General features: G+C 43.8%; 1 protein-coding gene across 3 annotated transcripts; it reads left to right on the top strand.

Annotated features, from left to right (window-relative positions):
- Positions 1-1,094: 1,094 nt before the first annotated feature.
- LOC108939425 (solute carrier family 26 member 9-like) lies at positions 1,095-20,082 on the top strand. 3 transcript variants are annotated; one of them, XM_018760766.2, is made up of 21 exons: positions 1,095-1,173; positions 1,917-2,086; positions 3,068-3,207; positions 3,724-3,834; positions 3,969-4,144; positions 4,427-4,591; positions 4,733-4,885; positions 5,870-5,952; positions 6,233-6,380; positions 6,521-6,634; positions 7,274-7,351; positions 7,760-7,855; positions 8,154-8,260; positions 9,508-9,577; positions 10,012-10,104; positions 10,319-10,459; positions 11,269-11,523; positions 11,855-11,909; positions 14,198-14,334; positions 19,379-19,441; positions 19,539-20,082. In XM_018760766.2, the coding sequence occupies exons 2-21, from the start codon at positions 1,962-1,964 to the stop codon at positions 19,548-19,550; spliced, it is 2,322 nt and encodes a 773-aa protein (XP_018616282.1). In that variant the 5' UTR covers positions 1,095-1,173; positions 1,917-1,961; the 3' UTR covers positions 19,551-20,082. The 3 variants fall into 3 exon arrangements, with proteins under 3 accessions (XP_018616282.1, XP_018616283.1, XP_018616284.1); XM_018760767.2 differs by having other exon boundaries at positions 1,105-1,168; XM_018760768.2 differs by lacking the exons at positions 1,095-1,173; positions 1,917-2,086 and having other exon boundaries at positions 3,125-3,549.
- The last annotated feature ends 203 nt before the right edge of the window (positions 20,083-20,285 follow it).

Below are 20,285 nucleotides of genomic sequence, written 5' to 3'. Positions count from 1 at the left end.
TACTAGAACTAAAAGTTTAGAAAAAAAAAAACATGCAGAAATTCAATAAACAGAAATGACTTCAGTCCAGCCAACAATGAGTTTCAGACTTCAGTTGGGAAGTTTCAAAGATAATTCTTCAGTTTCCTTGAACATGGTGAGTCTTTGTGTTTAACTCCAGATCATTATTATCACATGAATGATGCCTCAGCGGTGTTGGCTGTCCAACAATGTAGACGTGAACAGTGGAGATACCATCTGATGAAGCCCCATTAAGAAAAATCAAAACATAAAGTACATGAAAAACTTAAGCCAATCAACAGAAATCTCATTTACAAAATCCAGTAACCGCAGGGGCCTTTTATTCTAAGTAGTAGCCCGGTGCGGTAATCGGTTTACTGCATCCTATACATTTATTGTGAGACCCCCCCCCCACGATGGTTCTTAACTAATGAAAGACAAGGAGTCCAACCTCAAAGTTGTTGGTTCAAGTCCTTCTCCTCACTCACTGTAATAGTTTTGATCAAGATACTGATCCTGAATTGATACAGTAAAAATTACCCTGCTGCCTGAATGGGTCATATAATGTAAACCCCTGAATTAAGTGTTCTTTTGTCTCTGAGTTTTTACTGTTTACTGTGTATTTTCTCTGTAAACGGGGTGGTATTTGCACATTTAACCCAGCAATGTCCCACTCATATCTACTGATCTCACTTGGTCCAAGGTGAATCCAAGCTTCTGCCTTCTCACTTAAGGTGGAAGCAGGACCTCCTGCCCCAATGTACCACTTGATATTCAGACCTTCCTAAACCCCTGGATCTCCGGTGATTTCCAGGAACTTGAAATGTAATGTAAACAGAAACAGTTGAATTTTAGGGCTCTGTCGATAATGTGGCCAAATTTAACTCAGTATTAAAGGACATATGAGGTCAAGCTGAACATGACCCTATTTCTGAGTCACCTGCACAAGGCTGTTTAAAACCGAAAGAATGCTGGACGGTGAACACATGCAGAATAACGGGTGTGGGAACGGGCGGCACAAGCAGATTGCTGCCAGGCCCTCTGGTCCCTCCCACTGAGACGGTATCAGCCCTCCCTTCTATGAGACCCATTATTAGCTCTCGTGCTCCACAAGCTGCGGATGTCCATTTGATTGGAGACTAATGACCCCTGGCCACTCGGTCCACTGGTAAGGTAAGTCTCTGCTCTCCTGTCAACACCCATGGGGTCGCTTCTCCACTTGCTCTGACTTCTCTCCCGAGACGGGCTTTCCGCTCTTTCAATTTGCATAGCATGTCAAAATCCGCAAACCGAGAGATATGTTCAAGGTGTCGGGCCAGGTGGAGCAGAAACGTGTCTTTGCTTTTTCCCTGCTCTCCATAAGAGAAAACGTCGGATTATTCCCTCCCCTATCCCATCATAAATTATCTATGACATTTATATCAGAGGCACAAAGGGAGAGCCTAATAAGTGACTCCATCATACATAATTTGTATGTATTTAATTGGCGTCTCCAAGGGTCAGAAGGGCACCTCGTTGAAACTGCAAGATGACATCGTCATCATTCAGTTAGATCGTTTCGATTGCAAAGACCGTTAATATTTCTTCACGCCTCGTGTTTTTCAGCCCTAGAGCTGAGCAGCGGTGACCTGGTGTGTGTCTGTGTCATGGAGAATTTCATGTTATCTGGCTCTTATCACAGTAATAGTGTACATGGCAACCTCTTTCAAGGTCAGATAAAGAATGTATGGATAAAAACAAGTATTTTGGCTGCAGATGTACAGGATAAAAAATTTCACTTTAACATGGGGGATGTCTTAGAATGAACGATGCTCGTGAATCTTCCAGAGTTTTCTTCACAGCTGCTTTTGCAGTTAACTTCATGACATGTTTTAGTCTTAATATTTAAAGCGTGTTGTAAATATTCTCCCGTACAGCTGCTCTGGTCAGTTGTGGCACCTGACCACTGACCGACTCCAGCCATGTATCAAGAGCGCCCTCGCTATGTGATCGACAGACCAGCGTACTCGCTCCCCTGCTTCGACGCGGAGTATGACAAGAAGAGCCGAAGTTTCCCTCTGCGGGAGAAAATCAAAAAAGCCTTCAGGTATTCTGCATTGCTTTGAAAATGAAATTCACTGCCTGTACAAGTTCTGAAATAATTACTGACTGATAGATGTTAGTATTGATATGTAGTAATGATTGATTGATAGATGTTAATATTGATATATAATAATTATTGACCGAGAGACGTTAAAAAGGGGGGTGTGGTGGCGCAGCGGGTTTGACCGGGTCCTGCTCTCCGGTGGGTCTGGGGTTTGAGTCCCGCTTGGGGTGCCTTGCGATGGACTGATGTCCCCTCCTGGCTGTGTCCCCTCCCCCTCCAGTCTTTCGCCCTGTAGTGCTGGGTTTGGCTCCGGTTTGCCGCGACCCTGCTTAGGACAAGTGGCTTCAGATGGTGTGTGTGTGTGTGTGTGTGTGTGTGTGTGGGATAGTTGTTAGTGGTGATATATAGTAATTACTGACTGATAGATGTTGGTATTGATATATAATAATTATTGATATATAGTAATTATTGATTGGTAGATGTTAGTATTGATATATAAGGTATTTACTGAGAGATGCTAGTGTTGATATATCTGCTGGTACTTGGAACTAAACAAAAACAAGGACGGGTACTTAATTTCATTAATTTATTTTTATGGACTGCACATTTACATGTATTAATTTAGCTGATGCTTTTCTCCGAAGCAACGTACTTAATATTTACCCATTTGTACAGCTGGGTAATTTTACCGGAGCAATTTAGGGTAAGTACTTTAGTCAACGGTACTACAGCTGGAGGTGGGAGTCCAACCTGTAATCTTTGGGGCCAAAGGAGCAGATCTGACCACTGCTCTACCAGCTGTCCCCCTACACAGGATTGAAACATCAGACAGGCCGAGACGGTACGCCGAGAAATTGCAATGCTGTCCACATATGTAGAGTGAGGGCTCAGGGTGAAAAGGCTGCAGCATATCTCAGGTGGGATAAGTACTTGAACTATTGAACTGTTGAACTATTGAACTAGTGTGTGTACCCCTTATAGGTGTTCGGGGTCTCGTATCAAGACTCTGCTGCTCAGACACCTGCCTGTGCTGAGCTGGTTGCCCAAGTACAAGTTTAAACGGAGTCTCCTGTGTGATGTCATCAGTGGGGTTAGCGCCGGTACTATTCAGGTCCCCCAAGGTCAGTCTCTACGCATACTCCTTACGCTGGCTCCATCAGGGGTTGATCATTTGCCCAAGGCCTGCACTCATTCCGGCTGATATCGCTGAAGCAAAACAAACATTCACACAGGCAGCTTCCAGTTCCTTCAGATCACAATAAACCTTAACTTTTCCTGTGCTTTCATCCTTTGGGCTTTTCGTTTCGGTGATACGCCTAGTTTGTTCAGCACCTGTTTGTTCTTCTGTTTTCATCCAAGGCTTTGACACTTACCACTATATGCCTTACTGAAGTCACCGCAGGTTTCTGAGGATTCTCATTGCCCTGTTATTTTACCGCTCATGCCATTCCATTCTTAAGATCGTGAGTACGAGAATGAGTACAACTGCACTACTACAAGTTAGTTTTTTTTTTTTTTTTTTTTTATAAATAATTGCACTCCCAGTTAATTCAGATGACAGCGGTTCGGTTTTAATTGCAAAGTGTCTGCTGCATTTCAGCTGTGACTCCACAGTGACTCTCTTCTCCATTGTCCAGGAATGGCCTTCGCCCTACTGGCAAACCTGCCTCCCGTCAATGGACTGTATTCCTCCTTTTTCCCCCTCATCCCTTACTTTTTCATGGGCACTGCCCACCAGATGGTACCTGGTAAGTGTCAGAATCCATAGCGCTGCCAAGCAGAAGTAGCAATGTGAGTTGATGAAAGCCCCCCCGATATGTTTCGGGTGCGACCCCCAGAAGACCATGGGCTAACACTGGGAGCGGGGCCCCTCTCTACCCAGGCACTTTTGCCGTGCTCAGCATCATGGTGGGCATGGTGTGTCTTCAGCTGGCACCCTCGTCCGATTTCAGCCACTTCAACACTACTCTCAATGCCACCGTCGTGGATGAGGGTCGGATGAACGAAGTCCGTCTCGGCATCTCGGGGACACTGGCCTGCCTCACTGCCATAATACAGGTATAGAATGGGAGGCCGCAATGTCGATCACACAAAAGACACACCTAACATATTCTCCAGGACATAGCCTAGTCTAGGAGCACCCCCTGTCCAAGGTTAATGTTGTCATCCAGAAAGCTGAGTACCCAACATTTACTTTGTTAATTCTTCCTGAATCTCACCTCAGTAGATTCTTGCTTCCAGAGAAACTTTCAGAAAGTGTCATATACAGAAAAACCTCTGTGCTCCTTATTGTGTTGGACTGATGTGGTAGCTCCCATCTCAATATCCCTCTTTGGGCAGATCGGCCTGGGTTTGATGCAGTTTGGGTTTGTGGCCATCTACTTGTCTGAGTCCTTTGTACGTGGCTTCATGACTGCTGCTGGGCTACAGATCCTCATCTCCGTGCTCAAATATATCTTTGGCATCCAAGTACCACCCTACAGCGGACCCCTGGCAGTCATCTACGTGAGTGGCTACAGTGGCTCATACACTGTTACATTGCATTAGAATTTCAGTCATGATGGGTACTGAAAACTATGCCGTATCTTATGCTTTTCAGCCGGGACAGGATCCACCCTGACATGTTACTTTTCCTTGTGCCCGCAGACATTAGTGGACATTGTCCGAGGACTGCCCCACACCAACGTGGCCTCCCTGGTGTTTGCCCTGGTCAGCAGTGTGGTGCTCATCACGGTGAAGGAACTAAGTGCGCGGTACCGCCACCGGCTGCCCTTCCCAATCCCAATGGAGATCATCATTGTGAGTGACTCATTGTGAGCCGTGCAGGATTTTGGACAGAGTGGTGGTACAAATGGTGTTGATGCAAAAATGGGGGAAAATGTGTGGAATGTGCCCCAAGTTTCATAATCCGACTCTCCGAAGACAGGGGGAGAAACATGAGAAATGAAAGGCAAGTGAAAACACAAAAAATAGTCGATAGGTTTGAAGAGGTTACACTTTCCTGCTCTTCCTTACAGGCAATATCTCTTCCTTGCTCTTGGGCTTCAAGCCTAAAAGTAGCTGTAAGGAAGAAGCGCCGGCACAGTCACAAGGGTTGCGAGAAAGGGGGGGGGGTTTATTCAGAGTTGTGTGGGTCAACAGACAGGGGAAAGGGGGGAAACGGGGGCACAGGGAACTGGTAGGTCATGGGGGCACTCGGAAGGAGGGGTTGTGTTTGGGGTTGGGGTCGTGTCCTGATTCGCCGACGTCTCGGGGTTGTCTCCCGCCTCGGCTTCTCAGTCACTCTCCCTTTCTCATTGGCCGGGCCGGGGAAAGAAATAGGGGCATTGATTAAGTTCAGCTGCTGTAGGCCCGTCCCCGGCTCCACCCCCCTTCAGACTGCCCCGGCGTGCTACAGTAGCTTTCAAAATAAATAGGACTTTTATAAAGATATGTGGCACACTTCAAATCCATTTGATTGTGGAAATATTGCGATTACAGCTGAGATCCACTAAATATCAAACGGAAAGACTGAATCAACCAAGCAACCCTTCCTTTTGTTTCCCGAGTCACATGTCATAGGAATTACACATAAAAAGGTACTCAACGTAAATGCTGAGATTTTAAACGCAATGAAGTCACTACATGATCATGGAGTTGTACAACCGTAACACCTGGTTGTCAAAGGAAAGACTTTTTTTGTAATACTTTTCTCCAGTGTCTTCGAATCTCTCTAAGAACAGCACTGCCACATTAGAGCATGTGGTGTGTATTCTCTTGTTAAATAAGTGATTTCACACCCAGGTGGTGGTGGCCACAGCTATATCCGGACCTCTGAACATGCCGGAGACCTACCACATGGACATTGTTGGAGAGATTCCTCTGGGGTAAGGGTATTGACGACAGCTGATGCAGGACTCAAGGAACAAATGTACACAGAGAGCTGCAGAATGCAAAAACATTCTCCACTGGTGCTTCTTGGACCCTGGAAAAATGAATTAGACAAAAAGAAACAAAAATCAAACATCTAAAATCCAAGTCTGACATCAGAGGAAGATGAAATATTCTGGTGACAGGAGAATGAAGAAATTTTTACATTTTGTGGACCATATTCTCAGTGGAACTTTAGAACGGACTTTAAAGTCCTCTCTTTCCTTCACTCCACAGGTTCCCCATGCCCATCATTCCCACGGTGAGTCAGTGGGAGGATATGCTGAGTACAGCCTTCTCACTGGCTATTGTGGGCTATGTCATCAACCTAGCCATGGGCAGGACGCTGGCGGCCAAGCACGGCTACGATGTAGACCCCAACCAGGTGCTGATGAGCAGTGGAGTGGCCTATTAGTATTCAATGAGCCATACACCTCCTGAGATTTAAGCCAACACTCATACTGACTCCATGACTGTGATGAAGTATGTCGTGGGTTTCATTCAGTCCTGTCTTTCCCCATACAGGAGATGCTGGCCCTGGGCTGCAGCAACTTTTTGGGCTCATTTTTCAAAATCCACGTCATCTGCTGCGCTCTTTCTGTCACCCTTGCTGTGGACAGCGCTGGGGGCACCTCGCAGGTGGGTTTGAGCCCAGACGTTGGAGACTGGAACTCAGAAGGAAACGAGCTATTACATGTCTAGAATATGGAGATGTTAATGTTACAGTGAAGAGAAAAGCACCTTTTCCATCTCCGCTGTTGTAAGAAATATTGAGTGTGGAGCAATCATCTGAGTACTAACCAACCAATTTCAGTAACTGCTTGTCCCAAGTGGGGTTGCGGTCCAGGGGCACACCCTGGATGGGATGCCAGTCCATTGCAGGGCTACAACTAGTTACCCAGGCACACAGCCAGGCAAAGGTACTGGAGCAATTGTAGGGCAAGCACTTTGCTCAAGGGCACTACAGCCGGAGGTGGGGATCAAGCCGGCAACTTTTGGAGCCAAAGGTGGCTCCTTCAACCCCAACGCCACTAGCTGCCCTCATTTGACTACTATCTAATTCCAAATCCAAATCCATGGCACAAGGTTATTTAGCTGAAACTAACTGACAGCAGTACACTAAGTGCTGTTATGTGCTTGTATGCCCTTGGTATTTACAGTTAAAGAGCAGTGATTGTGATATTATATTTGGTTTTACATCAAAATATTTCACAACTTCTTTTTCAAAATGTCTGCCTCTTCCAGTGTACGTACATAACTCTTGTCCATTTCTTCTAGTTTGCTAGCCTGTGTGTGATGCTTGTGGTCATGGTCACCATGCTAGCCTTAGGAACCTACCTCAAACCACTGCCGAAGGTAGGGAGACCATGTATGAAAACGTTATGCGTATGTACTTCCTACAGGCACATTTTCGTCAAAGACAAATTGGTGTACTTGATAGCTAAAGAATGACATTTGATCAGGAGGTTCCAAGTCACAGGAAGGGACTTACTGTCATGCACTTGAGCAAAAACTATTGAAAAATGTCCACTGTATAGTTAAAGAAACTATATATAAGACAAAACCATTAGCGTGTGTAAATACACCTAAATGTAGGCTGTTGAAACACTGCTCATAAGACTTTTAGCTAAATTACAAATAAATTTATTTGCAAGACTGATTTTTAATGAAAAAGCTGAGAAGCTATTATTAAAAGACTATATGTTAACCAACAAGGTGTTTATTGCTTTGTGGTGCTGCATGTTGGTCTCGCCGGGTCCCCAGTCTGTGCTTGGAGCTCTGATAGCAGTCAACCTGAAGAATACGCTGCTCCAGATGGCTGACCCCTATTACCTGTGGAAGAAGAACAAACTGGACTGTGTGAGTCAAACTCCTTTCACACCTCTGTGTGGAAAGAGGTGAAAAAGAAACATCTGCGCTGTTAGGGATACACCTATAGCGGTGCAATCAGTGACCTACAAATTCAGAGATGTGTGCTGTGGGAGGAGGGAGAACTTTCTGAGCCAGGGTTTATCAACAAGTCCGGCTACATTTTAATAGTGTTACAGCAACACGCACAGATGATTTATCCACACGCATTCCTAGAAGACTGTCATCCTGACATCGTGCAGAAGTCTTCTTCCTTCTGATTATCTGTTGTTTTCTTTCTCTCCTCCAGTGTGTGTGGGTCGTCTCCTTTCTGGCTACGTTTTTCCTCAGCCTGCCTTACGGCGTGGCCATTGGAGTGGGGTTCTCCGTCCTCGTGGTCATTTTCCAGACACAGTTGTGAGTGGAACTGAAAAGCATATACCTTCCTCTCATGGAACTCGAACGGTTTGCTCTTCACATACTCACAATACTGTATATGTAGGTTATGTAGTGCTACACTCTTTGTGTCTAATATAGTAAATATGGAAGAGGTCCCTCAACTACATCCATCTATAATATGTGTGAAGTTCAGTTTGTCAGAATGCCAGATTCAAGACGTTTGCTGTTAAATCAATACAGAATGTGGAACAAACCAGAATGAGCACCTTGTTTATTCTGAAATCTGATTTAAAGTCATTGTAACTTGTAGGGAAAAAAGAACACTGGCAATATACTCGTCTTACCTTTTGTACTCACCTTTTTTCCACAGTTTGTTGACATAGCTTTCTTTTGCTCCATTTTCTTAGTATGCTCACAATAACTTTTAAGATGTCATTGCATGAAAAATACAAACAGTATTATCACTTATAGCTGCCGTTGGTGACAAGGCTCTGCATTTGCCCAGTGCACAACTGCACTTACACACAAAGCCCAAGTTTTTCCTCCAATCTTGGAAGCTTGTGTGAGATGTGTTGGTCAAGGAATTAAATTAAAAAAGTAAGAAAAGACATCAAGAGAGGCTGCTGACTGATGTTAAGTATAGTACCAGACTGGGACTTTGGATGGATATCAGGAGGTATGATACATAAATACATATAAATGCAGGTGAGGAGTTTGACCATCCGGGAGGAACTCAGAGTAGAGCCGCTACTCCTTCACATTGAGAGGAGCCAGTTGAGGTGGTTCGGGCATCTGGTAATGATGCCCCCTGGGCACCTCCCTTTGGAGGTACACCAGGCATGCCCGACTGGGACGAGACCTCGAGGTTGGCCGAGGACCTGCTGGAGAGATTATATCTCCCAGTTGGCCTGAAAGTGGCTGGGGATCCCCTGGGTTGAGCTGGAGGAAGTTTCGAGGGACAGGAATGTCTGGCCTTCTCTGCTCTCCCTATTGCCACCGCCACCCTAGAAGGACAAGCGGTCAAGAGAATGGATGGATGGATGGATAAATGCAGTCATTGCCTGAAGTGTGCTGATTCAAGTCCCAGAACAGCCAGTCCCATGCTGAATCATGTAGAAAGCTATTCATCCAATACTGCTCCAATAGAATACCCAGCATTGTTTTTCAGTTGCTTAGGTGATCGCTTTGGCTAAGTAACAAAATAGTCATAACATTATAAATCCACACTTTAAACTCCAGGTGAAACCTTGCTTGATTTTTTTCAGCCGCAATGGCTCAGAAGTGGGACAAATCATTGACACAGACCTGTACAGGAACCCAAAAGTCTACAACAAGGTAATGTCACATACTCTATAGTCGGGCATGTGCCAGCTTTCACAAATCTACATACACTGTGACTCAAGTGGATAAGAAATGCAAATAAATTTAATGGATGATTGGATGAATTGATGGATCGAGAAAAGGTTGTTGATGTGTTTGTTTCAGTGTTTAAAATTTCGTATGTCTTTCAAACCCCCTCCAAATAACACATCTGAGTTCTCCTTTTTCATTTCTCTTATTATTTATTTTACTACCATTATATATTTATAGTATTTTACTGTCTTTTCCTGATGTCATAATTTTTTATTATACTGATTTTTGTAATAAATTTAGTTGTTTTGATATTGTACCCTATATATCTTTTCTACTGAAAAGCTTTTTACTGCTTTGAAATATGCTGTATAAAACAACACTTATTTTTACTAATATTGTTGTTATCAATCTCACAGGTTAAATTCGTCCAAGGAGTGAAGATTGTGAACTACTGTTCCCCACTATACTTTGCCAATGCTGAGATATTCCGTCGAAAAGTTATTAAAAAAGTAAGTTCAAAAATACGTGTATGTTGCTAGTGGAGGACTGTGCTGCCTGAGACTGAAGACATTCCTTTCCAAAATTCAGAGAATCTAAAAGAATCATAAAAGCCAAGAAAGCACAAGTATGCAGTCCAACATATTCTTGATTCTTGAGGGATTAAACTTTTTCTTTTAATGAACCTGTGTGTTTGTGTGTGTGTGTGCACTCATGTTTGAGCAGACTGGGCTGGACCCAGGCAAATTGCTCTTGGCAAGGAAGAAGTTCCTGAAGAAGCAGCTGAAGGAGAATGAGAGGAAGGATAAGGACGACAAAGGTGCTAAAAAGAGGAAGGTGAGCTCCTTGGTCACCATGAAGACCCAGGTGAGGAGAACACAGGGAGCAATGATGGAACAATAACCAATAATCTATAAAAATTATAGAGGGTTTCTTTCTAAACCCGATGAGTGTTGACTGAACCCTTGAAAAGACAGCTTGTTACAACAGTAGTTTTGGACCACTATATGCAACTATAAGTTAACAGATTTGAAAATAACAGAAACTGAAAATAACAACAATTTGAACAACAGCAATGGTGATGGGGCTCTCATTGTTGGAGTAAAGCGTACTCCCCCTATACTGTTGTTCAGTATCTAAGACGAAGTTACTAATGGTAACAGAAAAAGCTTTACATGATGCTCTTTTACATTTGAAATATTCAAATCCTTTTGTAGAAGCAGTCAAATACTTTTGGTCCAAATGTTTGGTAAATCCTGGTATTTAAGAGAGTCTTGGTATGGAATAACTGTATGGGTCCAACAATATTCAAAGGATGCTTTCAGAGATTACGTGCATGCGTAGGGTGTTAGGGCCCACGTTGAGTTATTTTTTTATTTTTCATTCAGATATTGCTGCCATACAAATAATGTTCATGTGATGATCCTGCGGTTTCATTTCGGTGTAAAGACCCTGGAAATCACTAGACTAGCTATTACACAGCTGCTCATTTAATTTTTGCTAAAAAAATACAGTATTCACCTAAAATGCCACAGCAGCAATGGTAGTCCCTTTCTACTGTCAATTGTTGTTGGAAAGTGGCATGTTGTGAACATGTTTATATGCTGATTAAGCTGAGACCAAGACCCAGTGCAGTAGAGCTGACTGCTTCATTGACCCACTCCCCCAACGGGTAGACTATATCTCAACTGGTGCTGCAGAATGACTTTGACACCAACGACAGTGGAACCCTGGACAAATCTGAGGTGCCTCCAGCGTACATCAACTTCCACAGCTACATTGAGGACGAGGGTGACCCAGAGACCTCTCAAAACCCTCCAGGCCCTCCAACTGTTGCCATTGAGCCCCGCCCCCCACCCTTCCATACTCTCATTCTGGATCTGGCTGGAGTGTGCTTCGTGGACCTCATGGGCATCAAAGTGCTCACCAAGGTGGTCCTTTCAACCTCACTGTCTGTGTAACTGTTAAATTATATTTCGTTCCATTTATTCTTTTTTCATTATTCTTTGCTTTATTAGCAGCTATTGGAAGTATGATTTATTGCTGGCAGTATAAACGTGGAAAAGTGTTTTCATTTGCTGGATCATTACATTATACCTGTATACTATTACTGTTCATAGCTGCAAAGTGATGGGTGAGAATGCCAGAAGTCCAAACAGATGTAAATATGTCTGTTTGTCATTCTCTGGTGTGAAGACTTCAACTAGAACAGTTCAACAGGTGCAATCCCTTAATACTCTAGTCTTATTCACTTTTTTACAGATGAGCTCCAGTTATGAAATGCTGGGCATCAGTCTGTACCTGGCCAACGTTCAAGGTGAGTCACGTTCACCCATCCATTCGTCTGGCCTTTAGAAGAAAGGCATCTCACCTCATTAGAACTGTCCGTAAGAGACAGCTTGACAGAAGGAAAAGTTGAGTATTGAAACAACAGCAACCAGTTAAACTGAGATGCCTCGCAGTCCAGTCGGGCTGTGGATTTTATCTTCATGGTATCCTTTCATATCTACAGAGGAGTCAATGTATCAGTTTGAAAAACATGTTCTGGCTCTGACCTTTGGGTAGTAGATTAAACTTATTCTATTTTAAATCAAAAGAAACAAAACTTAAGATATATTGGGGGGGTGCAGTGATGAGGCAGGTTTGGCCTGTGCCTGCTCTCCGGTGAGCCTGGGGCTCGAGTCCCGCTTGGGGTGCCTTGCGATGGACTGGCGTCCCGTCCTGGGTGTGTCCCCTCCCCCTCCGGCCCTGTGCCCTGCGCCGCCGGGTTAGGCTCCGGCTTGCCGCGACCCCGCTCGGGACAAGCGGTTTCAGTCTGTGTGTGTGTGTGTGTGTGTGTGTGTGATACGTTGCTATGCCATGGACCTAAGATGCTTTGATTTAAATACAGTTTTCTGTAGTTTCCCACTCAAAATTATTAGAGTAAGAAAAAGATGAGAGAGACTCAGTGGGATGAGAGTATTTGGTGACTGAATGTCAAAGCACCTCAATTCTAGAACTAAAATACTGGTCAAACACCTGTCCTCCAACATATAGTGTACACAATATATATTTAATATTGGATTGGAGGTTTAAAAAAGGCATTGATAATTAATTTCTCTGGTCAACATCGGTCATGATCAGGGTGTATCTCCCGCAGAATTAAAGTCTCTCTGTAGATATTGTATCCTAGCGAGCTTCAGGCCACATTTGCTGGGACGAACACAATCAGTCTCAGTGGAAAGAATAGGTGTCATTTTAAGGGACATTAATAACCCTGCAATGGGAAATAGGGACAGATGTATTGTTCTGCTACAGTTACCCGGTCCTGTTACAGGAAGCAATGGATATTAAAAAATGTCACTCAGTCCACATGTCCAGTGGAGATGGTCAGATCGTGTTGTCTTGCTCTGTATATTCTACTGAAAGTCTAATTTGTTCTTGGATCTACAGTATGTGGCTGTGAGCCGAGGTGTGATTTTTTTAGACTACCTGTGTGTGTCAGTTCCCTTTTCTACCCGGACCAAAACACATTCCAACTAGTTTCATTTATCCAGACTCCAGTGGTGTTGGAAAATGATTTGACTAATCGTTTGATGAGGACAGACAAATAAATTTGGGTCACAGTACCTCATTGTATCCGTACTTGTTAATAGGCACCTGAAAAAGGAAGTGCATTTGGAGAATTCATGATAAATAGCTGTTGCAAAGACGGATCTAAGTGAGTCGGTAAGAGCTGAGGGACTTTCAAGGTTAAAGACAAGAAAGACCTGCCCAGTGCCATTGGCCTGACTCATTCATGTGTTGCAATACCTTAAATTTTACCCTTAAATTTTTGTAGAGGGGAAATCAGCTTATCTACAATAAATAAAATTTTTCATTGTTCTCATTTAGGACTCTTTTGTGGTTCATTTAAGCCAAAATTTTTATCTATGTTACAAAGTAAACCAAAGGTAGGGCCATTATGGCGTACACTCACTCACTATCGATAACTACTTGCATTATGGTGGTATTGATAATTAATAATGTGGTACAATATACACCCATTCCTTGTTTAGCAGGGTTCATTCTTTCAGTCAAATTTCCCCCTTTAGGAGAAATTCTATTGTGAGGGGATAAAATTATTTCTTATTGAAAAAACTACAGTTGGTTACCGGATGGATAATATGTCAGCGAAAATTGTTTAAAAACCAAAATAAAAAAATTACTTTTACAGGATGTATGACGATGCCAACACTACCATGTTTTATAATATCTATCAGAAAAATTATAAATTCCAGCTTTACTTTTAATGTCATTCATTCATTTAATATCAATAATCGTTTGTCCGCTGCAGGGTTACGGTGGTCCAGAGGCTACCTCACAAGCACAGGGTGTGAGACTTGGCACGACAGGAATATGCAAATGACACTTATGAGAGTAAAACGAACATAAAATGGAAAAGTATACCGCTGTACTGAATTCATATGCCTATTGTATGAAAAAGCTGTACATTTCCTCAAGCTGTTGTAATGATCAAATGTTATACAGGATGCCATTATGCAAGGGATGAGTGTATTGACCTCACACACCTCTTTTGTTTCCCTCTTGTTCACTGTTGACTGAAGCTCTTTTTGTCGTTTGCAGCCCAGGTGTATGAGGAACTGGAGACTGGGGGGGTGTTTGAAGAAGGAAGCATCGCCCGCGGCCACCTCTTTCCATCTGTTCACGATGCCATCCTCTTTGCCCAAGAGAGGTCAAGGGTCACCGGGAACCTGGATAAGGCAGGACTACGTCTTATACCTTCCCGCTGACTTTATTACATCTTCTATTCTGGCAGTTTTTGATGTAAGAGTGATTTGAAAACCAGAAATCAGCATGTGAAACAGTGTGAGAAAAGCAATGCAGCCGCAAACCTTTGGTAGAGACTGAGTGAGAGACATCAGATCTGCACCCACGCTCATCCTTAGGCACTAATTTAAGGCGCACATCTTGAGATATGCATCTTTAATACCACAGCAGTCATATGCAAACCAGGAAGACTTTTCATGATGCGTTAACTTATGTTGTTGTCAGCACTAGGGCTTGGATGATTATGTATGAAGATAATTTAGAAAAAACTGTGATATCTGAGATAAGACTTATATAGAAAAATATTACTTAGATTTTTCAGAAACAGAAACAACAGAAAATGGTATTTAAGTTTTTTATTATTATTATTATTATTATTATTATTATTATTATTATTGCTATTTCATTTTTTCGATACCTGGTTTTTCATCATTAGACACCCTCCCCAAGTCACCTCGACAAAGGCTGGTCAGACTGTGCCTGTGCCCAGGTAGCCCTACTTTGAACCCATGGCTCACCTTACCTGGTCCGCAGCCAGCTAGAAACCCTGTCTGTTGAGACCCCTCATGATATTCAGAGATGTCTCTCTGATTGAGGCTGGAAACCTGAGCCGGTTTCCTAAGTCAACCATCAATTACAAGTCTCGCGCCATCACCAGAAGTCAGAGCGAAGCCACTGATACACTGTTTCACCTTGACAAATGCTATAGCTTGCATTGCCACCCAGCAGGTCCTACTGTGTATTATCACCACACTGATAGACTGTGTCACCGCCTTGAGCACCTGGTCATGGCACCAATATAGACAATACTCATATAGCGTTCTTGGGCAGCTGCTGAGGAAATGCTTCATTGGTGACCTTTTTGAACATAGCAGGCATGAAGAAGAATCCGCCTTATCCCAACTCTATGGGTTGAATGGATTTGGTAGCGTATTGCAAACTGCTTGGATCAAAAATGTATACATACTGTATATTCTGAGGCTTTGCTCTCCAGTTCTCTGCTCACAAGACCTTACATTCAAGCACTTTTTACAACCTTCCCTGGTGCTGCATCCTAGCCACAAGTTCTTCTTCTGCTGCTGTGTGTACCAAATCGTGTAATAGCTTGTGTCTCTCCTTCGCCCGGACCTCGTCATATTGGCCACGATGGAACACTTCCCAAACCAGCTCTTCCAGACACCATTGTGTCCACCACTGTGTTGCTGGAGCTGGGACTGTGCCTGCCCCACTGCAGCCAGCGTGTTCAGCTTTCTTCTTGTTCTCACCTCAGTGCCTACTCCAGAATCCATAGGATCACTTGACTCAATATATTGCAGCACTTTTCTTATGTGAATTATTTTAACTCCTCATCTAGGCTCCTAAAGGGTCACTTCAGCTTGTTAATCTGCCCCTATAAGGCAATGCTTCATGTACAATATGAGTAATGGTCTATAGTTAGTATACAGATGGGGAGTGTGGTGGCACAGTGGCACAGCAGGTTTGGTCGGGTCCTGCTGTCTGGCGGGTCTGGGGTTCGAGTCCCTCTTGGGGTGCCTTGTGTCGGACTGGTGTCCCATCCTTGGTGTGTGCCCCCCCTCCAGCCTTGTGCCCTGTGTTGCTGGCTTAGGCTCCGGCTTGCCGTGACCCCGCTCGGGACAAGGGCTTCAGCCAGTGTGTGTGTGTGGTATACAGGTACAGATAGCTGGGAAAAGAGGGATTGCAGTATATTGCAAACTTTAGGTAGGGAGACAGAGGGAATGAAATTCTAATGTAAGGACAGTTAGCGGAGACAGAATGAGAGTGCCCGATGGATCACCTCACAGTTTCCCTCTACCTCTTCCCCTCCTATTTGTCCACACTTCTTCAACCTGCCGCCACCTTATCAACATCGTGGTAGGTTAATGGCTGGAGGAGTCAGCACTTAAAACAGGGCAGAGTCAAACTAAACTTGGCAGGGGTCCAGAGAACCACAATATACTCTCTTCTGCCAGTCTGTGCCATCTGCACAAGGTCAGATTGAGGACACATTTGCTGTAGGTGGCATCAAGGACGAAGGACAAAGGCCACTTTAGCAGTTTGGCAGTGGCTCAAACAATGTTTTCCTCTTAGGGTGAATGTGAACTACATAGGGTGCTGTAAATTACAGCATGAAGCATAAACATCGAATTGAAAATGCAGTTTGTTTTCAATGTAATACAGTGCTGCATACACACACACGCGCACACACACACATGCACAACTCCACAATCACTTTTACCTCCTAAGTCACAGTTAAAATCAATAAAAGCTCAAAAAAACAGACATAAATACAGAGGGGTGAACAAAATAGCAGAAACACACACGTCCTGAGCAGGGTTGCAGCAAACCAGAGCCTAACCCAGCAATGCAGGGCACAAGGCTGGAGGGGACACACCCAGGACGGGATGGCAGTCCATCGCAAGGCACCCCAAGCAGGACTCGAACCCAAGACCTACCAGAGAGTCGGACCTAACCAAACCCACTGCGCCACCATGTTCTCATAACAGAAATGCCACATGAAAAATGTAAAAAGTTTATTTTGAAAGTCACTAAATCACACATCTACAATGCAGCTGCAAGGTTGAGTCATATGAGCTTGCTTGCCAATTAGCAGGATGTGTAAGCTATGAAAGTGATCTGACAATCTGTACTTTAAAAAAAGCCCTCAAAAATCAGTTTTTTCAAAGCAATGCGAGGCAAAAGATGCCAAATAATCGGTGCCCAAATTACAGGTGCATTGGTCACAAAAATTGCTAAATTATTCAATGTGTCATGGGGAACAGTCTCAAAAATAACAACAGTATATGCCCAAGATGGACAAACTGCATTGGCAAAGAGAAACAGTGATTGCAGGTCGAAGCTCACCACCAGGAACAGACGGACAGGTCACAGGATAGTTGTTAAATCGCTCCAAAATACAGCCTCAGAAATAAGCACAGAATTTAATCAACACCTCTGTAATCCAGTTTCAAAAAACAAATGTACGTAGGGCTGCTTCCTGGGAACGGTTTCTATCCAGCGCCAACGCACAGAGATGCGTAAGTTGGTGTAAGGAGCACAAAACCTAGACCCCTGAGCAATGGAACAAAGTCACATGGTCCAAAGGTTTTGAGAAAGCCAAAAGATGCCTTCAGCCCACGTTATCCGTTGCTGCCACTTCAGCATGGTGGTGGATCCATGATGGTGTGGACAGCCTTCTCGCAGGGGCCATTAGGTCCAACGATTGGTTATATGCATGGCTACATAACAACCACATATCAACCAAGAAAAATGAGACCATCTCATAGGAAGCAAACACTGTTCCGTTGTGACTTTCCCACATTTTTGCATGATAATGCCCACCTGACCACCAAGATGAAGTCACGTGCCTTCTAAAACCTCCCCAATCACCAGATCTAAGCATAATTGAATATTTTTGGGAAGTTCCACCTCCTTTATTCCAACTGGAGGCTTTTCTTCCTGAGGAACGGTGCAACATCCCACTACATACAGTTCAGGACTTGTATGAAAGCGTTCCAATAAGGACTGAAAGTGTTTTCTATATCAGGTTCTGGTTCTGGATATTAATTGTTAGGTGTTCTTGTTATTTGGTCCACCTGTAGCTAAACAAAATAAATATAAAAAATAGGTTGTATGACATTTACTGTTACATTTTTACTAACTTTGAGCTGAATTGAAATTAAAACTAAAATTGGGGGGGGGCGTGGTGGTGAGGCAGGGGTTGCCTGGTGCTCACCATGTGACAGGTCTGTCGCAAAGCACCCCAAGCTGGGTCGGGGGTTCAAGCCCTGTTTGGGGTGCCCTGCAATAGACTGGCGTCCCATCCAGGGTGTCCTCAGCTTCGCCCCTGCCCCGGGACAAGCGGCTGATGATGGATGGATGGATGAAAACTAAAATTACAAAAATACAGTCTTGCACATTCCTGTTGAATCCTAAGTTGATGTTTGATTCTTTCTACAGTCACAGTGCAACATTTGTCATAGTTGTCTAGCTATAAATACCACAGCCAGTATCTAAAAGTTTAATTAATCTCTGCACCTGAGTCCATCGGCACCCTTGATTTTGTGTTTATTTGTGCATAAGTTGTTAAAAGATGGTCCCACATACCCATTTTATTTGGGTATATTTTACTAACGCCTATAGGCTGGGTGCATAAACACAGGGCTCGCGTGAAGAAACAAAAAACTGAAATTTTAGGAAACAGATATGAGGAAAATACAATTAAAAATACATAAACAAGCAAGAAAAATGTTTGTAAAGCTTGTAGGAGCTGTAGCACAAGAAACTGGCATATTCCTTCAGTCAATTCTGCAAAATGTTCCTAGAAAAAACTGTTGCAGAGTAGGAATTTAAGTATGAATTCGGCAGAAATTGGCTGTCTTCTTGTTAAAAATATTGTTCTTGCTGTGCGTTATGTTATGTGGAAATATTTTTGTGATCTCACATCAAATAATATTTTGCTCATATCGTGTCCATTGATTCAAAAATTCAGGCAACAGTAATCTAGTCTCGTTAACCCAGGAAATAAGTGATGCTAGGATGCTGCAGATCTCAGAAGTGACCTAGCCAGTTCACTAGGTTACCATAAATACTGATTAATAAATACACACACAGACACAGTCTGAAACTGCTTGTCCCAAGGCGAACTGGAGCCTAACCTGGCAACGCAGGGCATGAGGCTGGAGGGGGAGGGAACACACCCAGGACGGGATGCCAGAATACCTCAAGGCACCCCAAGCAGGACTCGAACCCCAGACCCACCACAGAGCAGGCCCCAGCTTAATAAATAATAAATAATGTTTTTCTTTTTTTTTCTTTTTTTTAAATAAAACCTAGTTATGCGGTGTAATCTTGATGAGTGCAATCAGGTTCAAGCATGGTGGACGTGTACCTACCTGTATGAGATATGGGCGGTGACGGCGTTCGCATGTTGGAAGAGGCGAGTATTGAGAGCGAACTTGGTGTCTCTGTGGGCCATAGGCTGAGAGAGAGAAGCGGGAGCTGGCCTTTGACATCCAGGAGGAGGACTGCGACCTGGAGCAGGTAACCTCCTCCTCCATACTTCCAGCTGACCCCCGACTTGAGTCATACAGCTAGGTGCGGCCACTAACATTCTTGCTTATTTCTTCTTCTTCAACAGGAGATGTTTTGAACGGTGTCTTGCCGACGTCAGCGTAGTATCGCGAAGCACAGACCCAACATATCCACACTGCCTGCGGAACATTGAAGGGTGGAGAAGAAGAAGAGGTGTTTGGGAAGGACCCGTGCTACAGTTGAAAAAAATAATCAGACAGGACGGTATTGACTGTGATATTCAAGGAAGTGAACAAAACCTGTACCTTTTCCTGATTGACAAAATCGAATTCCCACCGATGGATTGCTGTGTGCTTCTTGCAATAGAATTATAAAAAAAAAAATGCACATCAGGGTCCTTTCGGATGCGTTTCAAACTCTCTTTAAACTCTTGTTCTTCCATAAAAACGTAACTTTTCAGGCGAAGCTCTCAGCCGGTTACTGATATTTGTAAGCATGAGAAGATGAGCAACTTGGGAGAAGTTTAACGTTTCTAAATGAGAGTAAGGGACGCGGTTTAAAACGAAGCGTTCCTTCCGAGCCGACGTTGCTCAGCGCACAACTTCGCAATCGCTGTGTGTTCACGGGCAATAAAGTAAATTAAATGACCAGACAGGCTTCTTGCAGTTGTTTCCGCTTGTGCCGTACGTGGATTAAATGGCCACGGAGCCCTCGACCGAAGGGAGATCACTCCGGGCCAGAGTTGCTCCTGCTGTTGTGCCTCTTGATTTTCAAAAACACCTTTGCAGAAACACAACCGCGGTGAGATCGTTGGCCCGGTGAGGCGGCACACGCGCCGCTTTTACTTAACGAA

This window comes from Scleropages formosus, chromosome 19 (assembly GCF_900964775.1).
Source record: "Scleropages formosus chromosome 19, fSclFor1.1, whole genome shotgun sequence".
NCBI classification, from domain to species: domain Eukaryota; kingdom Metazoa; phylum Chordata; class Actinopteri; order Osteoglossiformes; family Osteoglossidae; genus Scleropages; species Scleropages formosus.
The sequence above is the reverse complement of the archived record's forward strand: the minus strand, read 5'-3'. Positions and strand labels throughout refer to the sequence as shown.

Coding starts and splice junctions, on each gene's coding strand:
- LOC108939425 (XM_018760766.2), top strand. CDS start 1,962: ATGTATCAAGAGCGCCCTCGCTATGTGATCGACAGACCAGCGTACTCG. Junction 5,953..6,232: donor GTTGGAGAGATTCCTCTGGG/GTAAGGGTATTG, acceptor TTCACTCCACAG/GTTCCCCATGCCCATCATTC. Junction 7,856..8,153: donor AGAAGAACAAACTGGACTGT/GTGAGTCAAACT, acceptor TCTCTCCTCCAG/TGTGTGTGGGTCGTCTCCTT.